The 21,891-nt window shown below is 44.1% G+C and overlaps 1 protein-coding gene across 1 annotated transcript in view; it reads right to left on the reverse strand.

Moving 5' to 3' along the window:
* SWAP70 (switching B cell complex subunit SWAP70) overlaps window positions 1-21,891 on the reverse strand; it is a 774,099-nt gene that overhangs the window by 136,617 nt on the left and 615,591 nt on the right. Inside the window, exons 7-9 of the mRNA XM_069623664.1 lie at window positions 17,254-17,435; window positions 14,850-14,957; window positions 541-707 (exon numbers count right to left, since the gene is read on the reverse strand). Of these exons, the coding sequence (XP_069479765.1) occupies window positions 541-707; window positions 14,850-14,957; window positions 17,254-17,435 (457 nt within the window). The remainder of the gene's footprint in view (window positions 1-540; window positions 708-14,849; window positions 14,958-17,253; window positions 17,436-21,891) is intronic.

A 21,891-nucleotide genomic window follows, 5' to 3' on the forward strand; every position in this document is an offset into this window, starting at 1 on the left:
GTAACGATGCCTCTACAGCAAGTAGAGCCGGATAATTGGCTAGCTTTCCTACACTTTCCTGGCTCGGCCTATACTGCCATTGTTGTCCAATCATTGCAGCACCTCCACCTTTAAGGCCTCCACGAAGTGGGCCAGAGCATTGTGGGCAACATTTTAGGATGCTGCAAGCAACATGTTGCGCTCGTCAGTTATGCTGGCTAGGTGATTTATTTACAAAATGAGTTAAATTGCGCATATAATGACTGGGACAGGGATTTACTTATGGACAGCCATTTATTTACTAACTGGGCCAGGCATGTATCCGAAATATGCAGAATGGATGCAAACAAGACAACCTGAAACCATGCTGAGTTACCTAAAATACATATTGTTTGCATGGTCTAATGATATATTTCAGGTGGCCCTTGCTTAACCAGGCCCCCACGCCTCCCATAGCATATGCCATGGCCAACACCCTTTAAGCCACACCCAACACTTAAGCCATGCCCCCGTGCTAAAGCCCGCCTCCATTTCCCATCCCACCCAATGCACTGATGGTACCTGGCCTGAAGTCTTCTCACAGTCTCCTCGTCCTGGCGTGCTTGTTTCTCGTCATCTAGGGCCGCTTGAAGCTCCTTATACATTTCCTCAAGTTCTCGTAATCGATTTAAGTTATGCTGCAACTCTGAAGATTTCTCAGCAACCTCCTGTGCCATCTGTAGCCTTATCTGCAGTCAAAAAGAACAAGGGCATTCAAAAATAAAAACTTTGTTGTTTTGGGCTATTTGCTCAATTCTGCCAACTTTTCTGTACTGTATTTTCCAGGGTTTTGAAATGTTGCTCTGCAACACATAATATATAGATGGCCAGTCATCAGTAAAGCAGAGGTTTTCCACTGAGGCAGGGCAAGTGTGACAGGCAGTGAAAGTGCCAGGCATCGCAGAGTGCACGCCTAGACTCTTCTATGAAACATTGGGAAATGGAACAAGGAGCAGAGCAGGCGCAGCGAGTTCTCTATGACTACAACCAGGGGGTCAAGTGCTAAAAGAAAAAGTGGGGGGGGGGGACTCATTAGCATACCAACTGAATGTGGCATCACCAGAAATTAGCACAACAAGGTGCCCTCTGAAAAAAGTGGGGGGACTCCATCCACCCGCGTATACCCTCGACTTGAGCCCTGACTAAAACCGCCCAGAGTGTAAACGTTATCTGTGTACCTTGCTACTCCAGCATGCCAGTATGGACTACGATATTGAAGTAGGTGTTGAGTAGAGGTAAGGAGGGCAGACGTAACGCAAAGTATCAGTCTGCTATGCCCCTCTTTCCCACATCCATTATGTCGCCTACCCTTCTCCCATGCCATTGGACAAACAAAGTTGTCTTTTAGGTTATTTGTGTATAGTGTGCCACCATTCCAGAGGGTAATATCTATTTTATTGACGCAGCCTAACACGAAAAGGCTTCAGTTTGAGGATCAATGTACCAACGAACATTTATCTCAAGCAAAAGTAATGCAAGAACTCTTGAAAACTGCTGCAATCAATTTGATGCTCGGGAAGCACTCCTGCACCCCCCCTCACTTTCCCATGCACAAAACTGTCCTGTAACCCTTCCCCACCAACCCTATGCCCCTGCCTATTCAACGCAATATACACCTCATCTCTCTGCACACTGTCCACCACCAACAGTGGCAGCTGGCTGCAGTGCTGTTGGCAATCCACCGAGTTGGCTCCGAAGAGATGGGCCTTCATCACTTGTTTTCTGGAGGTGATGGATTGACTGAGCTTCTGCAGATCTTCCGGAAGTGTGTTCCGGATCTTAGACTCCTGGAAAGCAAACCATCCTTCCCCAGTTGATGACAGCTTTGCTAGCAGCAGATGAGAAGCTGCTGGTGACTACAATGAGGGGCTCTGGTCCGGCTATACCGCTTGAGTTTGCACCTGGCATAATGGCTTTGGCATTTAAAAATGAGGCTGTCAATCTAAAACCGGATTCCAATCTATAATGGGACCAAGTGCAAGGTTTGGTTTTTCCACTGCGGCTTCATCCCTTTTACGGAGTCCATATATCAGGCAGAGGGCTGGGTTTTGGGCTCTTTGGAGGTTGGCGACAAGGGAGCAGGTCACGCCTATGTGGAGGGAGTCTGCAAGTCAGCTCTGCTGTTTTCCACCGCTCCCATAATTAGGGACTGTGGTGATATCCCCTGTGTGGCCCTTAAAGTCTGCTTGGGGTTGATTCATGGGGTCAAGCCCCCCCATTCACTACATGATGTGGGGCAAGGGGTGATATGGAGAGGATCTCCTGTTCTCCCCAGGACTCCAGGTGTCTGAGGATGGGGAGTGCAACATGGCATATTCATCCACCACTGGCCCTATAAAGAATCAGACTCAGGGTTTTATACTGAAATCCAGGACTTGCAGTACTTGGGCCATGAGGATCTACTGCTACACCTTACTAAGGTGCGATCCCCTCATGAAAAGCTTGCTGCCCCTGCATTGAGTGAGCCGCTGACCACGCTCCACTCACTGAGCTCTGCTTCCTCGTCCAACCACACATGTGCAGGCCAGTGAAATCCAAGCTGGCCGTCCAGCCTTTTAAAGACTCTGTCTGCAGGGTAAAAGAGGTTGGGACACTGTGCACAGATACAACTGTGCAAGGGGCGCTCAGGCGATTCAATAGATCCCCAATCAAGAAAGATCATTACCCTAGGACCAGCCCAGTCGGACGAAAGACACTTTCATAAAAGCTTAAACCTGGAACAACCTGGTGTGGTAGCTTGAAGTAGAAGAGCAGCAAGAAGAGAAGTAGAGGAGTTGATGGTGCAGGTGGAGTTGGAGATTCAGGTTGAGTTGCAGGTGAGCAGAGGGGAAAGTAGAACATTGTCAGTAGAGCGAAAGGTTGAGAAGTTGAAAGGAGGAAGGATAGGTTGTTGGAGAGAGGTCAGGAAACGGAGAGTGAGTCAACATAAGCTTATTTCATGGCAAACGTGGCAACTCCTAAATGGTTTGAAAAGCTGGCGTGGATGTAGGTAGAGGGTAGCCTACTTTAACTACTATAGGCATGCAGCATTGCTTTAAATGCCAGTCTGAACTATTGTTTTCCTTGGAGACATAGTATCAGTGTTTAATAGTGAGCTTCTGCAAAGTTATGGTGGATTACTTCCTCCTGAAATGTGAAAGTAAACATTTGTGCCAAGCACACATGCCACAGTGCCATTGAGCAACAATCACTGGAGGTTCACCAGAGCAACATGAGCAACGCATTGGGGGTATGTAAATCAGGTCAAATGGAAGCCTTTAGCATAAGAAAATAGTCTCTGCCTTGAGGCAAGTACTATTTTATACGTATCTTCTTCAACCCAAAACAGCATACTCTCAAGGCTGCAGACAGCTGTATACTGGTTTTGCCCTTATAAGGGATCATCAAGCAGTATAGGCTATACAGGCAGCCTTGTGGTCGGAGCACTGGGGCATGTGTCTACAAACATCAGCAAAGTTATTGTGGGATTAAAAGGACTGGGAAAAAACCTTTCCATCTTAAATGTGAAAGTAGAATAAGCCATTTGAGCCAAGTGACACATGCCAAGGTCTAGTAGCCATCACTGGAAGTTCACCTCCAGTTCAGAGCCACATGAGCAAAGCTCCCACAATACAAAAAGATGTGCTCCCAAACCTACACAAACACCCCCCTATTGACGTACACTAACAAGAACACAGAAGACTGCACTCACACTTTATCACACATACAGGCTCTTAAATGCACACACATATGTTCACAGGGACATGCATTCACAAACTTCCATTCACGCAACCCCACATATCCAGAAGCACTTACACAAACACATGTATGCTCACATTCACACAAACAATTCAGCATTCCAGTGAACACAACACAGGGGCGAAATAAGCGCTGGATATGCCAAATGTCAAGGGGTGACAGGAGATTCTATGCAGCATATGCTTCAGGTAGCATGGAACTGTTGCCATAATGTGGGGTTGAGGCAGTGTGAGTCAATCGAGTGACACTCACACAATATACTCTGCTTCACCCTAATGTGTTCAGGGACCCCACCACAGAATAATAGGCATTGGCATAGTAAGTGCAGGTAATGTCACAACATGGCATGCTACACATCTTGTATGCCAGGTACTGTCATGCTATATCTCCTACTTCCACTTCCGTCGGGGCGGCATTGATTGTGATGGGCAGTAGGACAAGTAGGGAAAAAGAGCAGAAAAAAGGGAAGGCATAGGGGAGCAAGGGACAGTGAGGATAAATGAAGACAAGCAGAAGCAGAAAAGAGCTGTTGAGAGGTGGGTTGTGAGGAGCAAGACTACTGATAGCTTTGTAGAACAGCAGATAACTGAAAAGGGAGCAGTTGTGCATAGAGCACCATCAACCCGCATTGTGGCGGTGGGTAGAAGTAGAGAAGGATCTGTGTATGTTGTAGAGAATGTGGGTAGCAAAGTTGAGGACTTTGTCTGGAGGGAGGAAGGAAGGAAAGAGCAGAGAGGAAGGTCAAGGAGCAGGTGCAAGCAGTAGTTGAGTTTGCTGAGCACAAGAGGGGAGACTGAAGGTTTTGTATATTGGTAAGAAATGGCCGAATGTTGAGAACGTTGAGAAGGTTAATATAAGCAGCAGAGTGAACTCATCCACAAATAGGCAAGAGCTACTGTAGCACTCCTAGTATGTGGCACGGATGGATAATATAGGTATATGGCATTTTGTTAGCATTTTGAGTGATTGGCCAAGCGTTACCTTCTACATTTGCAAAACCAGATCTATTGACTTTGCCAATTCCTGTTATTGTAGATTTGCCATTGAAGTAATTTCTCAGCACTTCCACTTGAAAAGATCTGCCAGATTGTCAAACTCCCTGTTTGTCCTGGAACATTGATCTATTTTTTATTTCTCTGACCAGCACCCAGCATATATGCTCCAGAAATCATCTGGGTCTCATTTGCTCACCGAGAAATCCTGTTTGGAGGAGGCAAAGTTACTTAGTTCATGTAAATCAAGTCATATTTTCACACAGGATAGATTGCAAAGGGCTGAAGGGAGTGTCTTCAGGGTACTCAGTGATTTTAACAAAAAATAAATAAATAAAATAATAATGAAAAAAATATAATAAGAAATATATATATGGGGATGGGGCTAAGGGTTAAATGTTGTTGGGGGTTGGGGTTGGAAGCATGTGGAAACGGGGGGTTTGGAGGGGCAGGCACCCCCAAATAAAAAAAAAAGAATTCAGTATTTTTTTTTCTGTTAAAATTTAATTTGGTATTTTTTTATTCGTTCAAATCAAATGTGACCATAGCCGTTCATTCTACTTTGGATGAATGTGTTCAGTCCAATACACTGACGATATACAAGCTAATTTAACAAACGATGCACCACAGGTCCCTCGATGGGCCAGAATCCCCGATAGCTGTTTGTAGCTCTTCATTTAAACAATTGCAATATCTTGGCATTCGACCGGATAGAGTGGAAATACCTCCTGACAGCATTGGAAAGCTTTGGATTTGGAAAAATATGATAGACTGGATAACGCTATTATATTCAGTACCTACAGCTAGTGTGAACACCAATGGCCTGGTCTCAGGCAAATTTGAACTCAAAAGGGGGACAAGACTAGGTTGGCCCCTGTCGCCCATTTTATTTGTCATCGCAATGGAACTCCTTGCTGTGAAGATAAGAGAAGACAAGGTAATCGAAGGTATTCATTATGGAGAAGCTTGTCAAAAGGTCTGGCTCTACACTGATGATCTGCTGCTGGTTATCCAAAATGTTGAGTCTTCCATTCCTGCGCTAATTGACGAAATTGACACTTTCAACAGAGTTTCGGGATACAAGATCAATTGGTCGAAACCCTGAAGCACTACCGGCATCAAAATTTTGCTCGATTTTGACAAAGAAGAATTTTGCTTTCAATTGGTGTCTTGACAAGATGCGATATCTTGGAATTTGGTTGACTAAAGATGTGTCTAAAATGATGGAGGTCAATCTATGACATCTGGTCCAAAATTTGGAGTCAGATTTGAGACGATGGAATGAGCTACGATTAAGCCTATGGGGGAGAGTGCATGCAATTAAAATGACGACAGCACCACACATTAACTATGTACTAAGCATGATCCCCTTGCAGATTAAGAAGTATTTTCTGAAGAAAATTGAGAACTTGATCCAGATCTTCCTATGGGAGGGTAATCAGACACATCTAAAACTATGGAAACTGCAACTTTCACATGAATGTGGTGGTCTGGAGGTTGCAGACTTTGAAAACTATCATTTGGCATTTGGGGCTAGACATTTAGTTCCTTTCATAGAAAATTCAACTGCTGTCTGGATATTGGCGGAGGCAAGTAGATCTTCCCTACTTTCCCTAGAGCAATTCCGTCAACGGTGGATGGAACTGGATGTAAATCGTTTCCACCAACTACATTTATAAGGTCATGTTGAAAAGATCTCTGGAAGAAAAGCAAGAAAGAGGTTTTTGACAATGGTTTTACTTCAATCTTTGAACCCAGATATAAAAGTGGATGAGAAGACTCTTTTCTGGCCGAACTGGCTGCTGGGAGGTGTACAGTGGTTGGAGGACCTTGTTGAAGGAGGACAAGGATCAGTTTTAAACAATTGTCTCTAGTTAAAGATCTCAAAGATTGCACAATTGGGGAGTATAGGAAGCTGAAGAAAGTTCTAGTGAACAAGATTGCTGATGAAGACAGAGGTTGGCAGGTGTGGCTAAGAGACTATAAATCAGAAGGTGGTATGGTGTCAAAGGTGTACAAAAATCTAGAACAGTACAAAGAACCAAGTAAGGACTTACTGTCAAATTGGTCAGAAATAATTGGATCAGAGATGTCTGAGGGTAGATGGAGGAATCTGTGCAAGAATGTGGCTCTAACCTCATTGAATCTGGGGGAAAGAAGTCGTCAAATTAAAATTTTAAACAGTTTTTTTGGACGCCACAAATACTACATGCAAGAGGCTTAGTTGATTCAGATGCCTGTTGGAGGTGTAAGCATGCTAGTGGAACTTTTGAACATATGATGTGGGACTGCAATGAGTTAAGATCTTTTTGGAGAAGGGTCACTATGAAGATAAATGAGATTCTTCTGTTGCATGAAGATTATGATTATACGACTGCAATTCTGGGAGAAGATGACATAGTGGAAGAGCTTTCTTTCCCCCAGAGGAGTTGGTTTTTCAGAGCAGCGAATTCCGGCAAATAAAATCATCTTGAGGAAATGGAAAAGTGAAGAAAGGCCGACGTTTTCAGAAAGTATGGATGATCTAAAACAAGTGTCAAGATTTGAGAAGATAATCCTTTACAGAGACAAGAAAATTAATTTATTTGATCAAATCTGGGGCAGATTTTTAGAGTTGTAATATTGATGTCAATTTGTTGTATCCTGATTGATTCCAGTGATGACATTGTAATATCTCCTCTTTTAGGGGTTTGAGTATCCTGATTGTGATAAACCTAGTTGTAAATTATAATGTTGGTAATGTTTTGGGATTTTTGTTGTATTGTATATAAAATGAATAAACATGTAAATAAAAAAAATAAAAAAAGATTACAACCTCAACTACTTACAACATGAAGTAATGCTTAGTAATGAATTGAATATTCAAATCGAAGTTGTTGGGCTTATTTCATTATTTTTACTTTCTTCATTATTACTGAGTAAATTAGTTTCAATGCAAAGTTAGGTTGACCTTTTTGTTTTTACTTTGGGCTATTTATATGTACTGTTTAAACATGTAACAAGACCCGTTGTATGGTACTACATATTAAGACCAGTTCTGCAACCAGATGGTACCCATATTAAACACTACTTCCTGTAAAACAGGTTAAACTTTCAGCCAGTCACACAAAGGAAAAAGGGGCTTCCATTGGACGTAGTTTCCGTTCCCTGAGAGATCCTTAGAAAGAAATGGCGTCTCATTTATAGCCTTCTGGAGAATTAGTAAATACATTTTTTTGTATTTGATGAACAATAAGGATGTTATTTCTAATAGAAAGGAAGTGAAGAGGTAACAATATAGATGGCAAAAGGAGTCTGGGTAGAATACGTTTGCAATAGAAGTGTGTGAAAGAATCAGAGAGAACCAGTTGGTGCAGGGGTAATTATGATGAGACATACCAGGGACAGTGAATGAGGTCGGACATAAACGAGATTAATTTTACAGGCCTAGCGCCAAGTCAATATACATTTTTACATTGTTTTACAAATGTGTGGACCTTTATCTGGGGGTGGGGGGGTTGCTGACCTCTCTTAGTGAGGGGTATTCAGTCGGTGAGAGACGCCCCTTCCATGGATATGAAGTGGACCTTAGGTCTGGTCATAAATAGTGACACTGGTGGGCTTGATTTACTGTTTGGGGGAATTTTAGTGAATGGGAAGTAAACCGAAGGAGCGGAAGCAGAAGCATGCACAGGGTGGGGCGAGGAATGGCAAGGTGGATGAGAGAGAAGGCTTGCAGCATTCTAGCTAGAAGGAGAGTAAAGGGATATGCAGTCAGTAAGGCGGGGGTCAAGACCATAGAAAGATTTGTGAACGAGAAGTAGGAACTCAGCGAGAGCTGTTCTGCGTAGAGTGTCATCAAGCATTGTGTTGCCAAGTTGAGAATTTTGTTTAGGAGAGAAAAGGAGCAGGGGAGAGAACGAACAACAGACCCGAGCAGTAAACCAATGTTCTGAGAACAAGTGTAGACATCAGTGTTTTGGGCGTGAGGTGGGGCTGATTTGACTTTAATTGAGGAGGTTGGACCCAGAAATGGTGGTGGTAGCTGTAATTAGCAGCTTGAGTCTTAGGTCACAGTTGACGTGACACCCAGGTTTGTGAGCCTTTGGTGAAGGTGTGAGGCGGTTAGGAGGGAGGAGGTGGCTGATGGGGGAGTGGGGTTAGCATTCAAGGCAGGGAGAAATAACTTCTTTCTTGAAGGATCCAGTGACGGGTGGCGGAGAGGCAGCTGGTTATGCACTGGGAGATAAAAGGGGAGATAGTAGAAAAATATCTGGGTACTGCGGCAAAGTGGTGGCAGTGAAAAAGGAAGAGATGGGTTTCCCCTGGGAGAATTGTATGCAGAAAAGAGGAGTGGGCAGAGGGAAGCTTGTCAGGGGCTCCTACAGGGAGGAATGTGGGGGAGGGGCTGTTCGATTTCCATGAGATAAGGGAGGAGTTGTTGGTGAGAATGGAAACCACCAAGTCATTTCGATGTCCTTGAAGCCGAGGGAGGAGATGGTTTGTAGGAGGGGAAAGATAATCCACAGTATCAAAATCTGCAAATAGATCAAGTAGGAAGAGGACTTAGGAAAGGCAAGAAAGGTGACAAAACTGAAACAATGATGAAGGCACTCTCCACTGACAATTTCCTCCAAATTGGAGGGGTTCACAGACTGAGTGGTCCGTCAGATAGTTGACAATGCAGTGGGGAGGAAAGACGCAGACTTGAGGAAAGAGTCTTAGTTTGGCTCAGCAGCACGTATCTTAACAATGGGGACGCTTGGCAGGGAACATACGTGTAGTGAGGGAATGACTGAAGAAGGAGGAGGAGAGGTAGGAGGAGGTGACAGGTACTTGTTTGCCGTGCATAGGGGCTGATGGGAGCACAGGATGGGTGGCCAGAGTAAAGGATGCATAAGTGATCAGAATGGTGAAGGTGCAGAGAGAAGTGGGATAGTGGGAAATGTTTAGGAATGACAGGAGATGAAGAGAGGATGGAGAGTGTGGAAGAGAACCACGGTGGGCAGTGTCCTGTGTTTTTTTGTGATTTTGGAGAAGAAGCAAAGCCATTAGTGGAGAGAGACGATGCTACCAAGCATTTTTTAAGGGCAAAGAAAGGTATAGCCTAGAGGGTCATAGGACATGTGTGGGGATGTGAGCAAAGAGGATACAAGATCAGTGTAGTATGAGGACCTGGCAGGGTAAGGGCAATGAGAGATTATTTTTAGGCAGTGAGAAGAGTATGGGAGAAACCTTTGTACTAGCAGTGCAGATGCAGCGACATTGGTTATTTTCTGGATGGTAGGGTTAGGAGGGTCAGGTTAGGAGGTTCATGGTTAGGCCAGTTAGGAGGGGCGGATCAGTGATCAGGATAGTGAGAGTTAAAGGAGGTACGTAGTTCTTTATTGGGCTCACAAAGGCAGGACAATAGAGTGGACAGGTGTAGGATGGAGGGCTTGAAGGGAGGATTTGACAGAGCTCAAATAGTGGGCCATGGAGTCTGGTTTGAAATTTGTTGTGGTTAGGGGTGAGGGAAATGGGGTGTTCACAGTGTGGTGGGCACAGAAAGGGTGAAGTGAGTGAATGGTCAGCGTGAGCAGGTTCAATAGAGTGTGTGGAGAAGCTGGGAGTGAGGTAAAGGAAAATGCATTCAAGGATGGCCCCATGGCTGTGAGTGGGAAGATAATGTAAGTTGACCAGGAAGTGGTTGAGGTCAAAGAGTGTTGTCGAGCTGTGTCTGCTAACCTTTACTAATATTAGAGAGATTTAGGCCACCCATTATAACTATGATTACATCATCCAGGAAAGACTCCAGCAGCAGGTATAAAAGAGGTTAAGGGTGCCAGGTGGGTGGAAAATTTGGAGGAATGTTAAGTGGCGTGTGAGAGAGCAGTTAGATAGAGATAGGCTTGAGGCATCAGTGGGTAAAGTCAGATGAAGCGAGGGTCTGTTGATGTGAACTTTCTGATTATTAGGCCAATACCACCACCTTTTTTTAGGCAAGGCGAGGGGCATGACAAAAAGTGCCAATCCTAGTGTGGAGGACATCTAGAGTGGTAGAGTCACAGGAGGGGATCCAAGTTTCAGTGAAAGGGGTCAGCGATGAATGATGTTTAATGGCAGAAGGATTGGGCATTCCAGAGACCCAGTGAGAGATCGGTCTGATGGACATGATATGATATATTATAGGTTATTTATAACGCGCTTAATACCCAGAGTTTTCCAAGCGCGGACCCGGAGATCGATCCTGTGGTGCCCCGTGACGTCTTGCTTCCAAGGCGAGCACGTTGCCCCTGAGCTGTCCTCCCAAGACAATGGAGCAAAAGGTTAGGCGGGGGAGTAGGAGAAGAAAGATGAACATGGTAGATACGTAGGAGTGGGAGGTGTTTGGTGAGAGGAGCAGCCAGATTTCCATTTAGAATGAGAGTGGAGGATGGCGATGTGGTTTAAGGGAGGAATGCCAGGGAGCGCTAGGAAAGGGCATGTGGATAGGCAAAGGCTGTAAAAAGGAGAGAGATAACAGTGAGAAGGAGACGTAGGACAAGTAGGCGTATGATGGGGGAAGGGAGTAGTGGGTAGGAGGGTGATGGGCCATAGGAGGCCATGAATATGTAGCCTAGTAGTGAATAACAAATAGAATACAGTAGAGTGAGGGGGTGACAAAAGAGCATATCGAAATATGGCAATACAGGGCTGCAGGCAACTGAAATACACAGTAAAATGTGCTAGTGAAGCCCCGGATTTTCGAAGTGGCCTTGCAGTTACTGCATGCTCCTACTACCAGGCCAGGGAGGGACCACTGTTTGCCACCAACAACCTCACCAGACCAGCTACAAAGGAAGCGAGGTGAGGTAACCTACCTCATGAGCATACCATTACCTCACAGGGGATTGGCTACTGTCCTGAGTTCATAGATGTTACTATAATGAGACAGACAACACTTGAATGGGTGGGATCTATATTTTTTCCTTTACAACAAAATCTGGCTGAGTGTATTCCTTCCCCCGCGGCGTGCTGCTCTACCTACCCAACCCGGCTTCAAGAGAGTGTCAAAGCACACACAGGGGGTCGGTATTCAGAGAAGTCCACCTTTTTCTCACACTCTTTAACCACCTTTTTACAAGTAGGAATAGGAGGTAGCCTGTTGGGTGACCCCTTCACCTGAGCAACATTGGACAGGTTGCTGCCTCTACTGCTCACCCCTGCCACCAGGCTATCCCCTTATGCAGATAAAATCATACAAGTGCCATTCAGGAATGTACACCAACATGCTAACCCTCTAGCCCAGTGCACCCAAACATAACTAAAACTATAAATATATATATATATATATATATATATATATACACCTGAACAGATTGCCTCCCTGAAGATTGCAAAAGGCATGAAAGTGCTTGGAGGAGAAGATCAACTGGACTGTGGAAGGTACACCAAGCTGGGAACCAGAGTGCGCCCCTCACCCCTTTTCTTAAAAAAAAATATATATAGATATATATAATATACAGTAACAAACCTTGGTTAACAGGCAGTTAGGGTGATCAGATTTAACGCAACAAAATCTGATCACCTTACATTCTCCTATCTAACGTTTTATTCACTGAATTTCATGGGTTTTGTTATGCTATAGTTTCTTGGGGGCCCACTATCCATGGCCTTCAGTCATGGCCAGGGGCCACGGCCTTCGTCCGTGGACACTGTACATTTTGCGCTGATAGATTTCTCTGGGGTACACTACATATGGCCTTGGGCCATGGCCAGTGGCCTTGGGTTTCAGCTGTGGCCACTATACATATTGCGCCAATAGGTTTCTTTGGGCCCACTAGCCAAGGCCTTCGGCCGTGGCCACTGTTCATGTTGCAACAAAAAGTTCCTTCGGGCCCCGCCAGCCATGGCCTTTGACCATGGGCAGTAGCAGCACAGAGACCCATTACCCCCTGCATAGTAGATGTGATCATTGTAGGTGTAAAATGTATTGTTCTTTACTCTTTCCAATTACCTCTATGTAAGGCCCAGAAAGTGTTCCGTTTTTTGGAGGTACAAGGTTTTTGCTAGAGACCTTTAAGCACTAGCAAACCCAGCAATCCACCTGGTTAGGAGATGCAAACTGCCACGAAGCCACAATTTCAAGCACATGTATTGGGAAGAGGTTCTTTGTTTGTACAAAATTCTGAGCCCGTATACCTAGTTGCAACAATCTGCTTCATAACCTCAAGCAGAACATGGCAATCTTTGGAAGTGGATCACTCAACAAATGATAATTAACATATTACACCCATAAAATTGTTATGGTTATGTGGAGTACAGAACAGAGATCCAAAAACATAATGCCTCAGCAATGTATAAAAACTACTGGTAATGTATCAATCCTATATATGTATAATTCTTAGGATGTCTGTGCATTGAGAACAGGGTTGTGCACAGCCATCCTTATCCTGGGAACTGGTTAATATTCTGTGTGGGAAAAGGAAACATCTCTAAACAGCCCTCAGTGGGGTGACTGATTTATCCTCGCATCGAAATCCTGAGGCTGTCTGAATCAATATATATGGTTCAATATCCCAAACAGTTCAATGTTTGGGTGAGTTTTGTGAAAAATTAAGTGAACACAAAACTCAGTGTGCACGGTGTACTTAGTGGTTCAAGCATACAACCCTTTAATCATAGACATATTTCTCAAATATGAAGTTCCCATGTTGTTCTTTTGTTCCCAAAATGCCATTTAATTTTATGCAAAGCAGGCTGGAATCCTCATTGGTGATACTTGTATTAGTATTTCAAATGTGTATGATTGAATTGTACAGAGCTGTCCACCTTGAAAGGATAACCAATCAGAAAACAATGTATATGGTTAATCCAGGTTTTTGTAACTTGCTTTGCTCAGTAAAACAGTTTAATGTTCTTGTGTTCATATTAGGACTATATAATGAAAGTCATCCTTAGAAATTAACATTCAAAATATTAAAAAGAGCCACTGTACAATGGTTGTACAATTAAACAATTGCCGTATTTGTTTTTTTTCAGTAGCTGCTTTTGCGACAAAAAAGCTCAGCACCTCTCAATACATATATTGAGAGGTGCTGAGCTTTTTTGTCGCTAGCCCCCAGTCCCGACAGTTCCGACATTAGTAGCCCCTGGTCTTTTCCAGACCTAGCAACACCCCTGCCTACAGTACGTATAGCGTGTCCGTTAAACATTGCATCCATGCTAATTATGCTCTATGGTATAACACAAATGAAAGGTGTAAAAGCCTTGCATGCATATGTATGCCGCCTTTTGCCCAGCACATTTACACTCTGCCACGCAAATGACCAAAATTTGGCAGCGGGCTGCCACCTACATGCATTTTTCCTCTGGTTACGCAGCTGTGAGCAACGGTGGGGTGGTTCTAGCAAATGCACACCTGACAGCACTACTCTCGCTCAAAATGAAAGACAGACATCGTGTGTGTGTGTGTGTGTGTGTGTGAGAGAGAGAGAGAGAAAGAGTCGCTAAATTGTCATTTGAGACACTGCATCCAGCAAGTGTATTGATATTTAGCATAGGTTTAATATGGGTCAGAAAACATATCCTACAAATAAATCATACAAATGAACAGTGAGCAAAAATGAACAGGGCTCTGGGTGCCCCTAATTCAGACATAAATCTGAATGTTCTTGATTTCCACAAAATTCACTATACAAACAGCTTTTATATGTCGAGTAAGGAGAACTACCTACGCTTTTCTTCTTCTCTGTCTGGTGAGAAAAACCTCAGGTCACTCTTGTATGCTGATGGGCACCAGCTGGCATTGGGTGGGAAATTGGACAGAATGGACAGAATGTTTTAGACCCAACTTTAATTAAGAAATGATGTTGTGCGCTAGTATCTGGGTAGGCAAGTGTTACTGTGTGGTCCATATAGGGATCTGTGTTGGTGCATATCAGTCAATGAGTCTTAGGTTGAAGTTGTACAGAAGGCAGCATGATGTCTAAACTGGAAGCTTGAAGCTGCCTGTCTACTTAAGGAGTGTTACAAGTGTACGTTTTGCGGTGTGAATACAAGTTGGAGACACTGGGGTTTTCCATGAAGATACACTCATCCAGCACATCATAAGTGATCATTGTGACATCAGAAATCTGCATGTGCCGATAAACAAGGTACCTGCTGCTGCCTTTCCAGCTCCTGGTTGAACCTCTCCTGCAGTTCCTGCTGGGTCTGGATACGCTTCCTTTCCTCTTCTGCAGCCCGGGCTGCAGCGATGATTTGCTCCTGCATAACAAAGAAACCAACACTGAAACCAGGATTCTCTGTGCATTGCACAGATGCGGATGTTGGGGCGACTGGAAGATAGAGACATCTACAGTACGTATAGAGTGTTCGTTAAACATTGCATCCATGCTAATTATGCTCTATGGTATAACACAAATGAAAGGTGTAAAAGCCTTGCATGCATATGTATGCCGCCTTTTGCCCAGCACATTTACACTCTGCCACGCAAATGACAAAGATTTGGCAGCGGGCTACCACCTACATGCATGTCTGTATTTAACAGCTACCCAACGCAAAATTACTCACTGGAGCAAAATGAGCTCCTTTGAGGTTTTGAAAGATTTGGAACATGCAGTGGGGATTCCATGTTACAACGAATTAATGATTCCACCACCCTACATTATGGATATGGCGGTAAGTGGTAAAATTGGCGGTAACTTTGTTACCGCCAATTTTACCACTATGTCAAATTATAAGGTCGGGCATGGAGTGGGGGGATTTACTTCCCAAAAAATCCTGGAGGTAAATTTTGTCACTCACCACTGAAAAATCATCATCATCAGAATCAGCAGAATTACTGCAACGGAAATTCTGCTGCGTTAATTTCGGGAAAAAAAGACCAATTGAGTCCAATGGACTAAAAAATAATGGGGATTTACACCGCCATTTTTAATCCGGCAGTAATTCCGCCTGACCAAGGGTCGGTAATGGTAAATCAGTTGGGCGGTATTCTGGCGGATTTACCGCTGGGACACCACCCAACTCGTAATGAGGCCACCTGTCATGAATCTGATTGCATCTCTCGGCAGGTGGTGATGCTCTGGATTCCTATGGCATCTGCATACTTTTGTGCCTCGAGAAAGATTTCATTGGAATCCATTTAAATGATGTCCGCCATACATGCGCATGGCAGGCAGCTTTTACAATTGCTTTATGTGTAAATATGCATGGAAACCTATTACACCTCGACATGGAAACAATCACAACAGCACTAGGGAGACTACTTGCACATAAGTGAAATTGTAAGCGGTGTCCTCCTTGCTATTTATGGGTTTGTACAAAATTAGCCCACTGCAGAAGAAACAAGCAAAACATGTGTGCATGATGATACCAATAGGAATAGCAGCACATTCTCTTTGCCCTAATTAAACTATAAAGAAAAGGTTCAAGGAAACCAACATGTACTCAAAAGTAATGAATACATACAAGCAATAAACGACTCTATTCACCAAGTGATGAAAAATCGCTCTCCCAATGTAAACGAATGTAAACACAGGCCGTTCAATTGATTAAAATTACGTGTACCAGAGCGGGCGACAACAAAGTGTTCCATCATTTTAGGATGTGGGAACAAGAGCTTGCCTGATTTCCCGTAGTGCAGCAAAGAACTAAAAAACCTTAAATGTAAAACTTTTCATGGACATGCCAGTCGCTCCAGACTCTCTGACAACAACTATGCAGTCTTATGCCTCTGGCAATGTTAAGTCTCCAAGCTACCTCGCTGCGCAGCTGCGCAGCTCAGCAGCTGCGCAGGCCTATGATCCACCAGAAGCCAGGGCATGTGCAGACTTGAACTTTGCTGGTGCAGGTAGGGAAGGACCAGAAGACAGGCCTTTTTAGTCTATACCCCAGACTCTGAAACCTCCTCCGCGTCAACGCCAGACTCACCCTTGCCTCTACATTTCAAGACCCTCATCTTCAAGGAATTGCTACTTGAACCCTAGGTCCACACCTCCTCTTCTCCTCACCTTACCTGAGGTTGGGTGATCTACACCCCCCTGTTTTCATCCCCTGGTTACTAGTAGATACCTTGCTGGCCAATTGCTGCCCTTTGTTAGCTCCCCACTCCCTTGCAATCTGCTTTCCTCCCTGTTTACTTCCACTATGACTTGTAAAGCACACCATTCCTTCCCAAAGCGAGGTCTTTGCTCAATACATACCCTAAGAATAACAGAAATCATATTTTTTGATATCATGTTTTTTAAAAACGTTTGGCATGCATAATTACATTAGGGTATGTCATTTTCATGCAATTTACTTTATTATTCTAGTTGTTTCTCCTGTAGGATCACTAGCGGCGAAGGAGAGGGAACATCTGATTAGGAGGAGGAGGGACGAAAGAGTCCCGTAAGCCCTGGCTCACTGTGTAACTGTGGCAAATAAAACAGAACTCACAATAAGTACAGAGTTGTGCATCAATGAATGTTGGATACATTGCAACATTACAATTTACAAAATGTGGTCAAGTATGATTTAAGTTGACTATGCAGGCATGGTGGCAAATGTCCAAGTGTACCTCCCGTATGGATTCCAGCTCCTGCTGCTTCTTCTCATTTTCTATCTGGAGCTCCAGCATTCGCCGATCTAGCTCCTCTTGCTCTGCTTGCATTCTATGGCGCACCTCCCGCCTTTTGTGACGCGCCTCTTTGTGGGGCGGTGAGGAGCCTAATCGACGCAGATTCAGAGTAGACTGAATGGCTGTGGACATTTAAACAGAAAGAGGACACATTGGTCCAACTTAAGGACGTTTCTCACACTCTTGTCAACATGATGTGAGCCTCCAATTACAGCCCGCCACATGTACATTTCCAACTACTTAACTGAAATAGCAGTACCACAGAGTGTCAAAGGTTTAGCTAGAAAAATAAAGTGAACTTCAGATTGGTGTTTAAAACTATGCAAGTGCTAGGTTAGTATCAAGAACAAGCTGAAAAAAGCAAGTGCATCTGGCGGTGAAGGGAGCTGGACATTTCGCTGGCAGCCCATGGCATCACTCCTCTTCTGAATTCACTTACTGTTTGTAATTCAGCGGCGTCTCCAGGAATCAAATTCAGGGGGCACAGACAAAAGTAGGGGGGCTGCCTATAAAAGGGCAATGTGTATGCTTTGCCAAAATGGCACACGCAAAGTAGTCAAAGTGGTCGCGAGAGGTACACATTGTGCATTTATACAGCAAGCAAATGTGTTGTATATATGTATATACATTGACGTTAACCATATTGTCTCATCCTATATAGATATTGAAAATATATATCGATATATCTCCAAAACTCGATATATCACCCAGCCCTACCCCTGACTCTCTAAAGAAAAATACCCCCTCCCAACAGCAGACGCTGTTGGGTGGAATGGGAGGGAGCCCTTAATGAATGCATATCACTTTCTTGCTTCTGGCAGAGCATTTAAAGTGGGAGCGATTTACCAATGATTGCCCATTTAAGAGACCATTCTTTTGGACAAGACGTTCTAAATGTTTCCCTGTTAAGAAATGCAAAGGGACATTTTTATTCTAAAAGCACACACACAGCACCAGTTAGGTTCACGCCTGGTTTCGGGCCTTCCTGGGCAATTTGTTCAGATGTTTCCTGTTGTCATTGGCTGGTAATGGACACCTGCCATTTTATGCACTTTGAAATGATACAGTGTCCATATTGTGTCCCAAACGCATCTTCTGTAGGTGGACCTTCACAAGTGTGCTATTAATACCCACGGTTCGCAATGCCTTTTTGTGCCTCTCGCATCTGGCTGCAGGTGCTTTTCTGCAAGGTCTGTGCAGATCGCAATTGGGGCTGTGGGTTCCTTTCTCATCAGTGTCTTTGTGTGGATATTTTATAGAGAATTGTAGCAAGAGGATGTGAACTAGAGGGTGTGTGTATGTGTGTGTGATAACAGCGGTCAACCAGTGACAAGATGTGATCCTTTAAAGCAGTGGGCCTCATTACGAGGCTGGCGGTAGCCGTGCCAGGCATGGCTGCCGCCGGTATTCATTTTTTTCTGGCGCTCAGAAATGGGGAATTACCGGGTAATTACAGCCTTGCCGGACCCGGTATTTGCCCATTCCTGGGCGCTGGAAAAAATTCTAACCCCATTCGCATTTGAGCCCCATAGGTCTCAATGGGAATGGGGAGGTCAGCTGCACCGGCACCGTTTATAACTGTTTATCATTCCGAAAGGCACTCGCGAGCACAACTCAGTTTGCCAGTCAGGAGACAACGGTACCGGCATGCTTACCGGTACCATTGTATCCGGACCGGCAAGCTCATAATGAGGCCCAGTGTCTTCTTCAGAGATGGAGCCACAGAGCCACTCTGATGTCTCGAGGGCAGTCTGTCCCTTACTGGCCAGAAGAAAAAAACAGGCTGAGCAAAACGCGTAAAAACGTGTGAGTGACGGCTGGAGAATGGAGGACAGTAGATTAGATCACCAAGCTCCCTGCTTCCCTCAGTGACGCTGGGGGCTCGGCTGGGAAAACCTTGTCAGGGGCGAGCTACCTGCCAAGACCCCAATTAGAATTTCAACAATCGGTGGCCTGTGATTTAGAAACACTTAGATTAACAGTGTTCCTAACATTACATATAATGGCATATCAAGGCATAAAAGCTGGAGAAAGGCAGTTTTGCAGTGATGTACGCAAGCACCAAATGGAAAAAGGTTGTCTTCAGTTATTAGATGGCCTGTTGAGCAAGATCTGGTAATGCCGCCTGAAATCATTCTACATCCAACCTTAAATAACCACAAGTGTGTACACACGCAGCACCTCCAACTCCAAAACAATAAGTTACACAATGAAATGCACACCGCCCTGAACACACGTGCCCATACCAAATGTCCCCAAATAGTCCAGTAGCCCATCACAGATACATCAACATAACTCCCCACAGTCCTTAAACACCATGCCAGCAGCCGCCAAAATCATAAACAATGTACCTAGCGCACACACAAACCAATGCTCCAGATAACTCACAACATATATAAAACTAGACACCACAGAAATATGCACATATCAACTTTGCAACAAAATAACCTTATCCTGCTCCTAAATTAGCCCCATACCTCACCTCTTGCAAATTCCAAAATTCCAAATTGTGAACATGTGTGACTTTATGCTATATTAGACTGAATAACATAGCATAACAGGGCATAGGAAAGAGCTTCACGAATTCTCCTGTGGGGTAGTATTCTGCACAGCCCATGCCACTTTGGTGAATGGCAGCAAAAGGGGAAGAAAATGTATATTGGCTCTGCTGAGGCAAGTCTTCTGTATTAGAAGAGATTGCATTATTTTCCCGGGATCCCACACTTTGGGTAAAGCGTGAAGGTGGGATGTTAAAGCATTCTACAGTTTAGGCGCTTGAACGCATACCTTCTAAGCTGCACCAGATCCCAATATTTACCTTTTGCATTTCAAGGCCTACAATTAGGTCTTGTGGAAAAGCGCTCCAAGGTTTCCCCATGGCCATGCGTGACAAAGCTATCCAGTCCTGTTTTTGCTTGGAATTCTCAAACGTGTAGTTTTCCTAAATTTCACATGGGTAAGAAAAAACTGCAGGTTCCAGAATCCATAGGGAAACAACTGGGCTGGGTGATCTCACGCATGGCCACAGGAAACTTGACAGCTCTGATAGTTACATTGCAAAATACACATCTTATAGGAAAGCAAACTTACGTTTAAATTCTTAGAGAAACATGTTGAGCCAAAATAATGTTGTTTTATGTTCAGTGTCCACATGCTGACTAGCAAGCTAGAAGTCCCAAAATGTAAAATAATGCAAGCTGAAATAATCGTTTTTTAACACCACTGCTATTCTTTAAATACGTCGAGAATCACACAAAAAGGAGAAGTAATGTCATTTGGATACAGATCACCTTTGTGCCAAACTCCCAGCTTGCCGTTAGTGTTAGGAAGATTTGCTATCTATGCAAGGGAATCCTTTTTTTGCATGTCAGTCACATGCATGACAACTTTAAAAGGGGGGCTCTCTTCCTTTGCTGATCTTCGAGCATTTGACACTGATGGGACCCTTTTTGGACAGGTACAAATCTCTGAGGGGTATTTCATATGCAAAGGCCCCATCAGTGCTAAACGCCTAAACAAATGCAAAAAGAAGACAACACTCAGATTGAGACTGGGAACAAATTAGCAATTGTGCTGCAGGCAGCTCTTTAACGACCTGCAATAATTGCAGGTCGTTAAGGGCTGCCAACAGCCCTTTCCAGGGCGCTCTGTGGCAGTTTGAAAGGGGCTTAGCTGCTTTGTCAACAAGCTCAATTACACTTGACAACAGTGCAGTCAGCACTGCAGAGAGAGAAGCCCAGGTAGCAGGGGGACAAGGGAGGGCACAGGATTTCTGATGTCATTTGACCCCACCCGGAAGTGACATCACGGGATGCGATGGCACACAACTTTTCACCCCTTGACAAAACAGGAACTGGCATGACATAGCATTATTCCTAAGTGCACTACAAAAATATGGTTACAATATCACTGTAATGTGATATACATTTCATACAAGAATTGATCATCATAGGCATTGTTAATATCAGTGTGTATATGTCCGTATTACCAAATTACTGTAAATGCAAGCAGACGAACGAGGTCATTGGATAATGATGTGTTATTGTATAGCACTTATGCTTAAGCACTTTATATAGAACAAATGTACATACGTCACCCAACCTGTGTTGGTACTCCTGCATCGACCTCAGAAGGATGAAAGGCTGAGTTGGCCTAGCTAGGATTCGAACCTGTAACCTGCAGATCACACAAACATCACAGCATTGAGCGCTCAACCCACTGAGCTATCTTAACGGCTCTAGTACCATTAGCAAGTACATACCTGAAAGTCAGAAAGCAAATTACACTCTGTAGTGGATACAATTAAACTGTTATATAAGATTTAACGCAGGCCAATTCATCTGCGGGTTTGGTGCGCACTTGGCCACATGTCAAGCTTGTGTGGATCTACTTTTCAGGCTTCATATGTTGGCAAAATGTATACCATTGGGAGGGTTCATAACTGTGTATAAAACAATTCAGAGTAGCACAGGGAAAGCAGCGCACTCACACGGCATCTTGCACTCTGGGCACTTCTTACCTCATACATACAGGCATCCTGAACAGCATGCCAGGGAGATGGGAAAGATAGACACATTA

Source organism: Ambystoma mexicanum, chromosome 11 (genome assembly GCF_040938575.1).
Source record: "Ambystoma mexicanum isolate Mex_15411 chromosome 11, UKY_AmexF1_1, whole genome shotgun sequence".
In the NCBI taxonomy this organism is placed as follows: Eukaryota; Metazoa; Chordata; class Amphibia; order Caudata; family Ambystomatidae; genus Ambystoma; species Ambystoma mexicanum.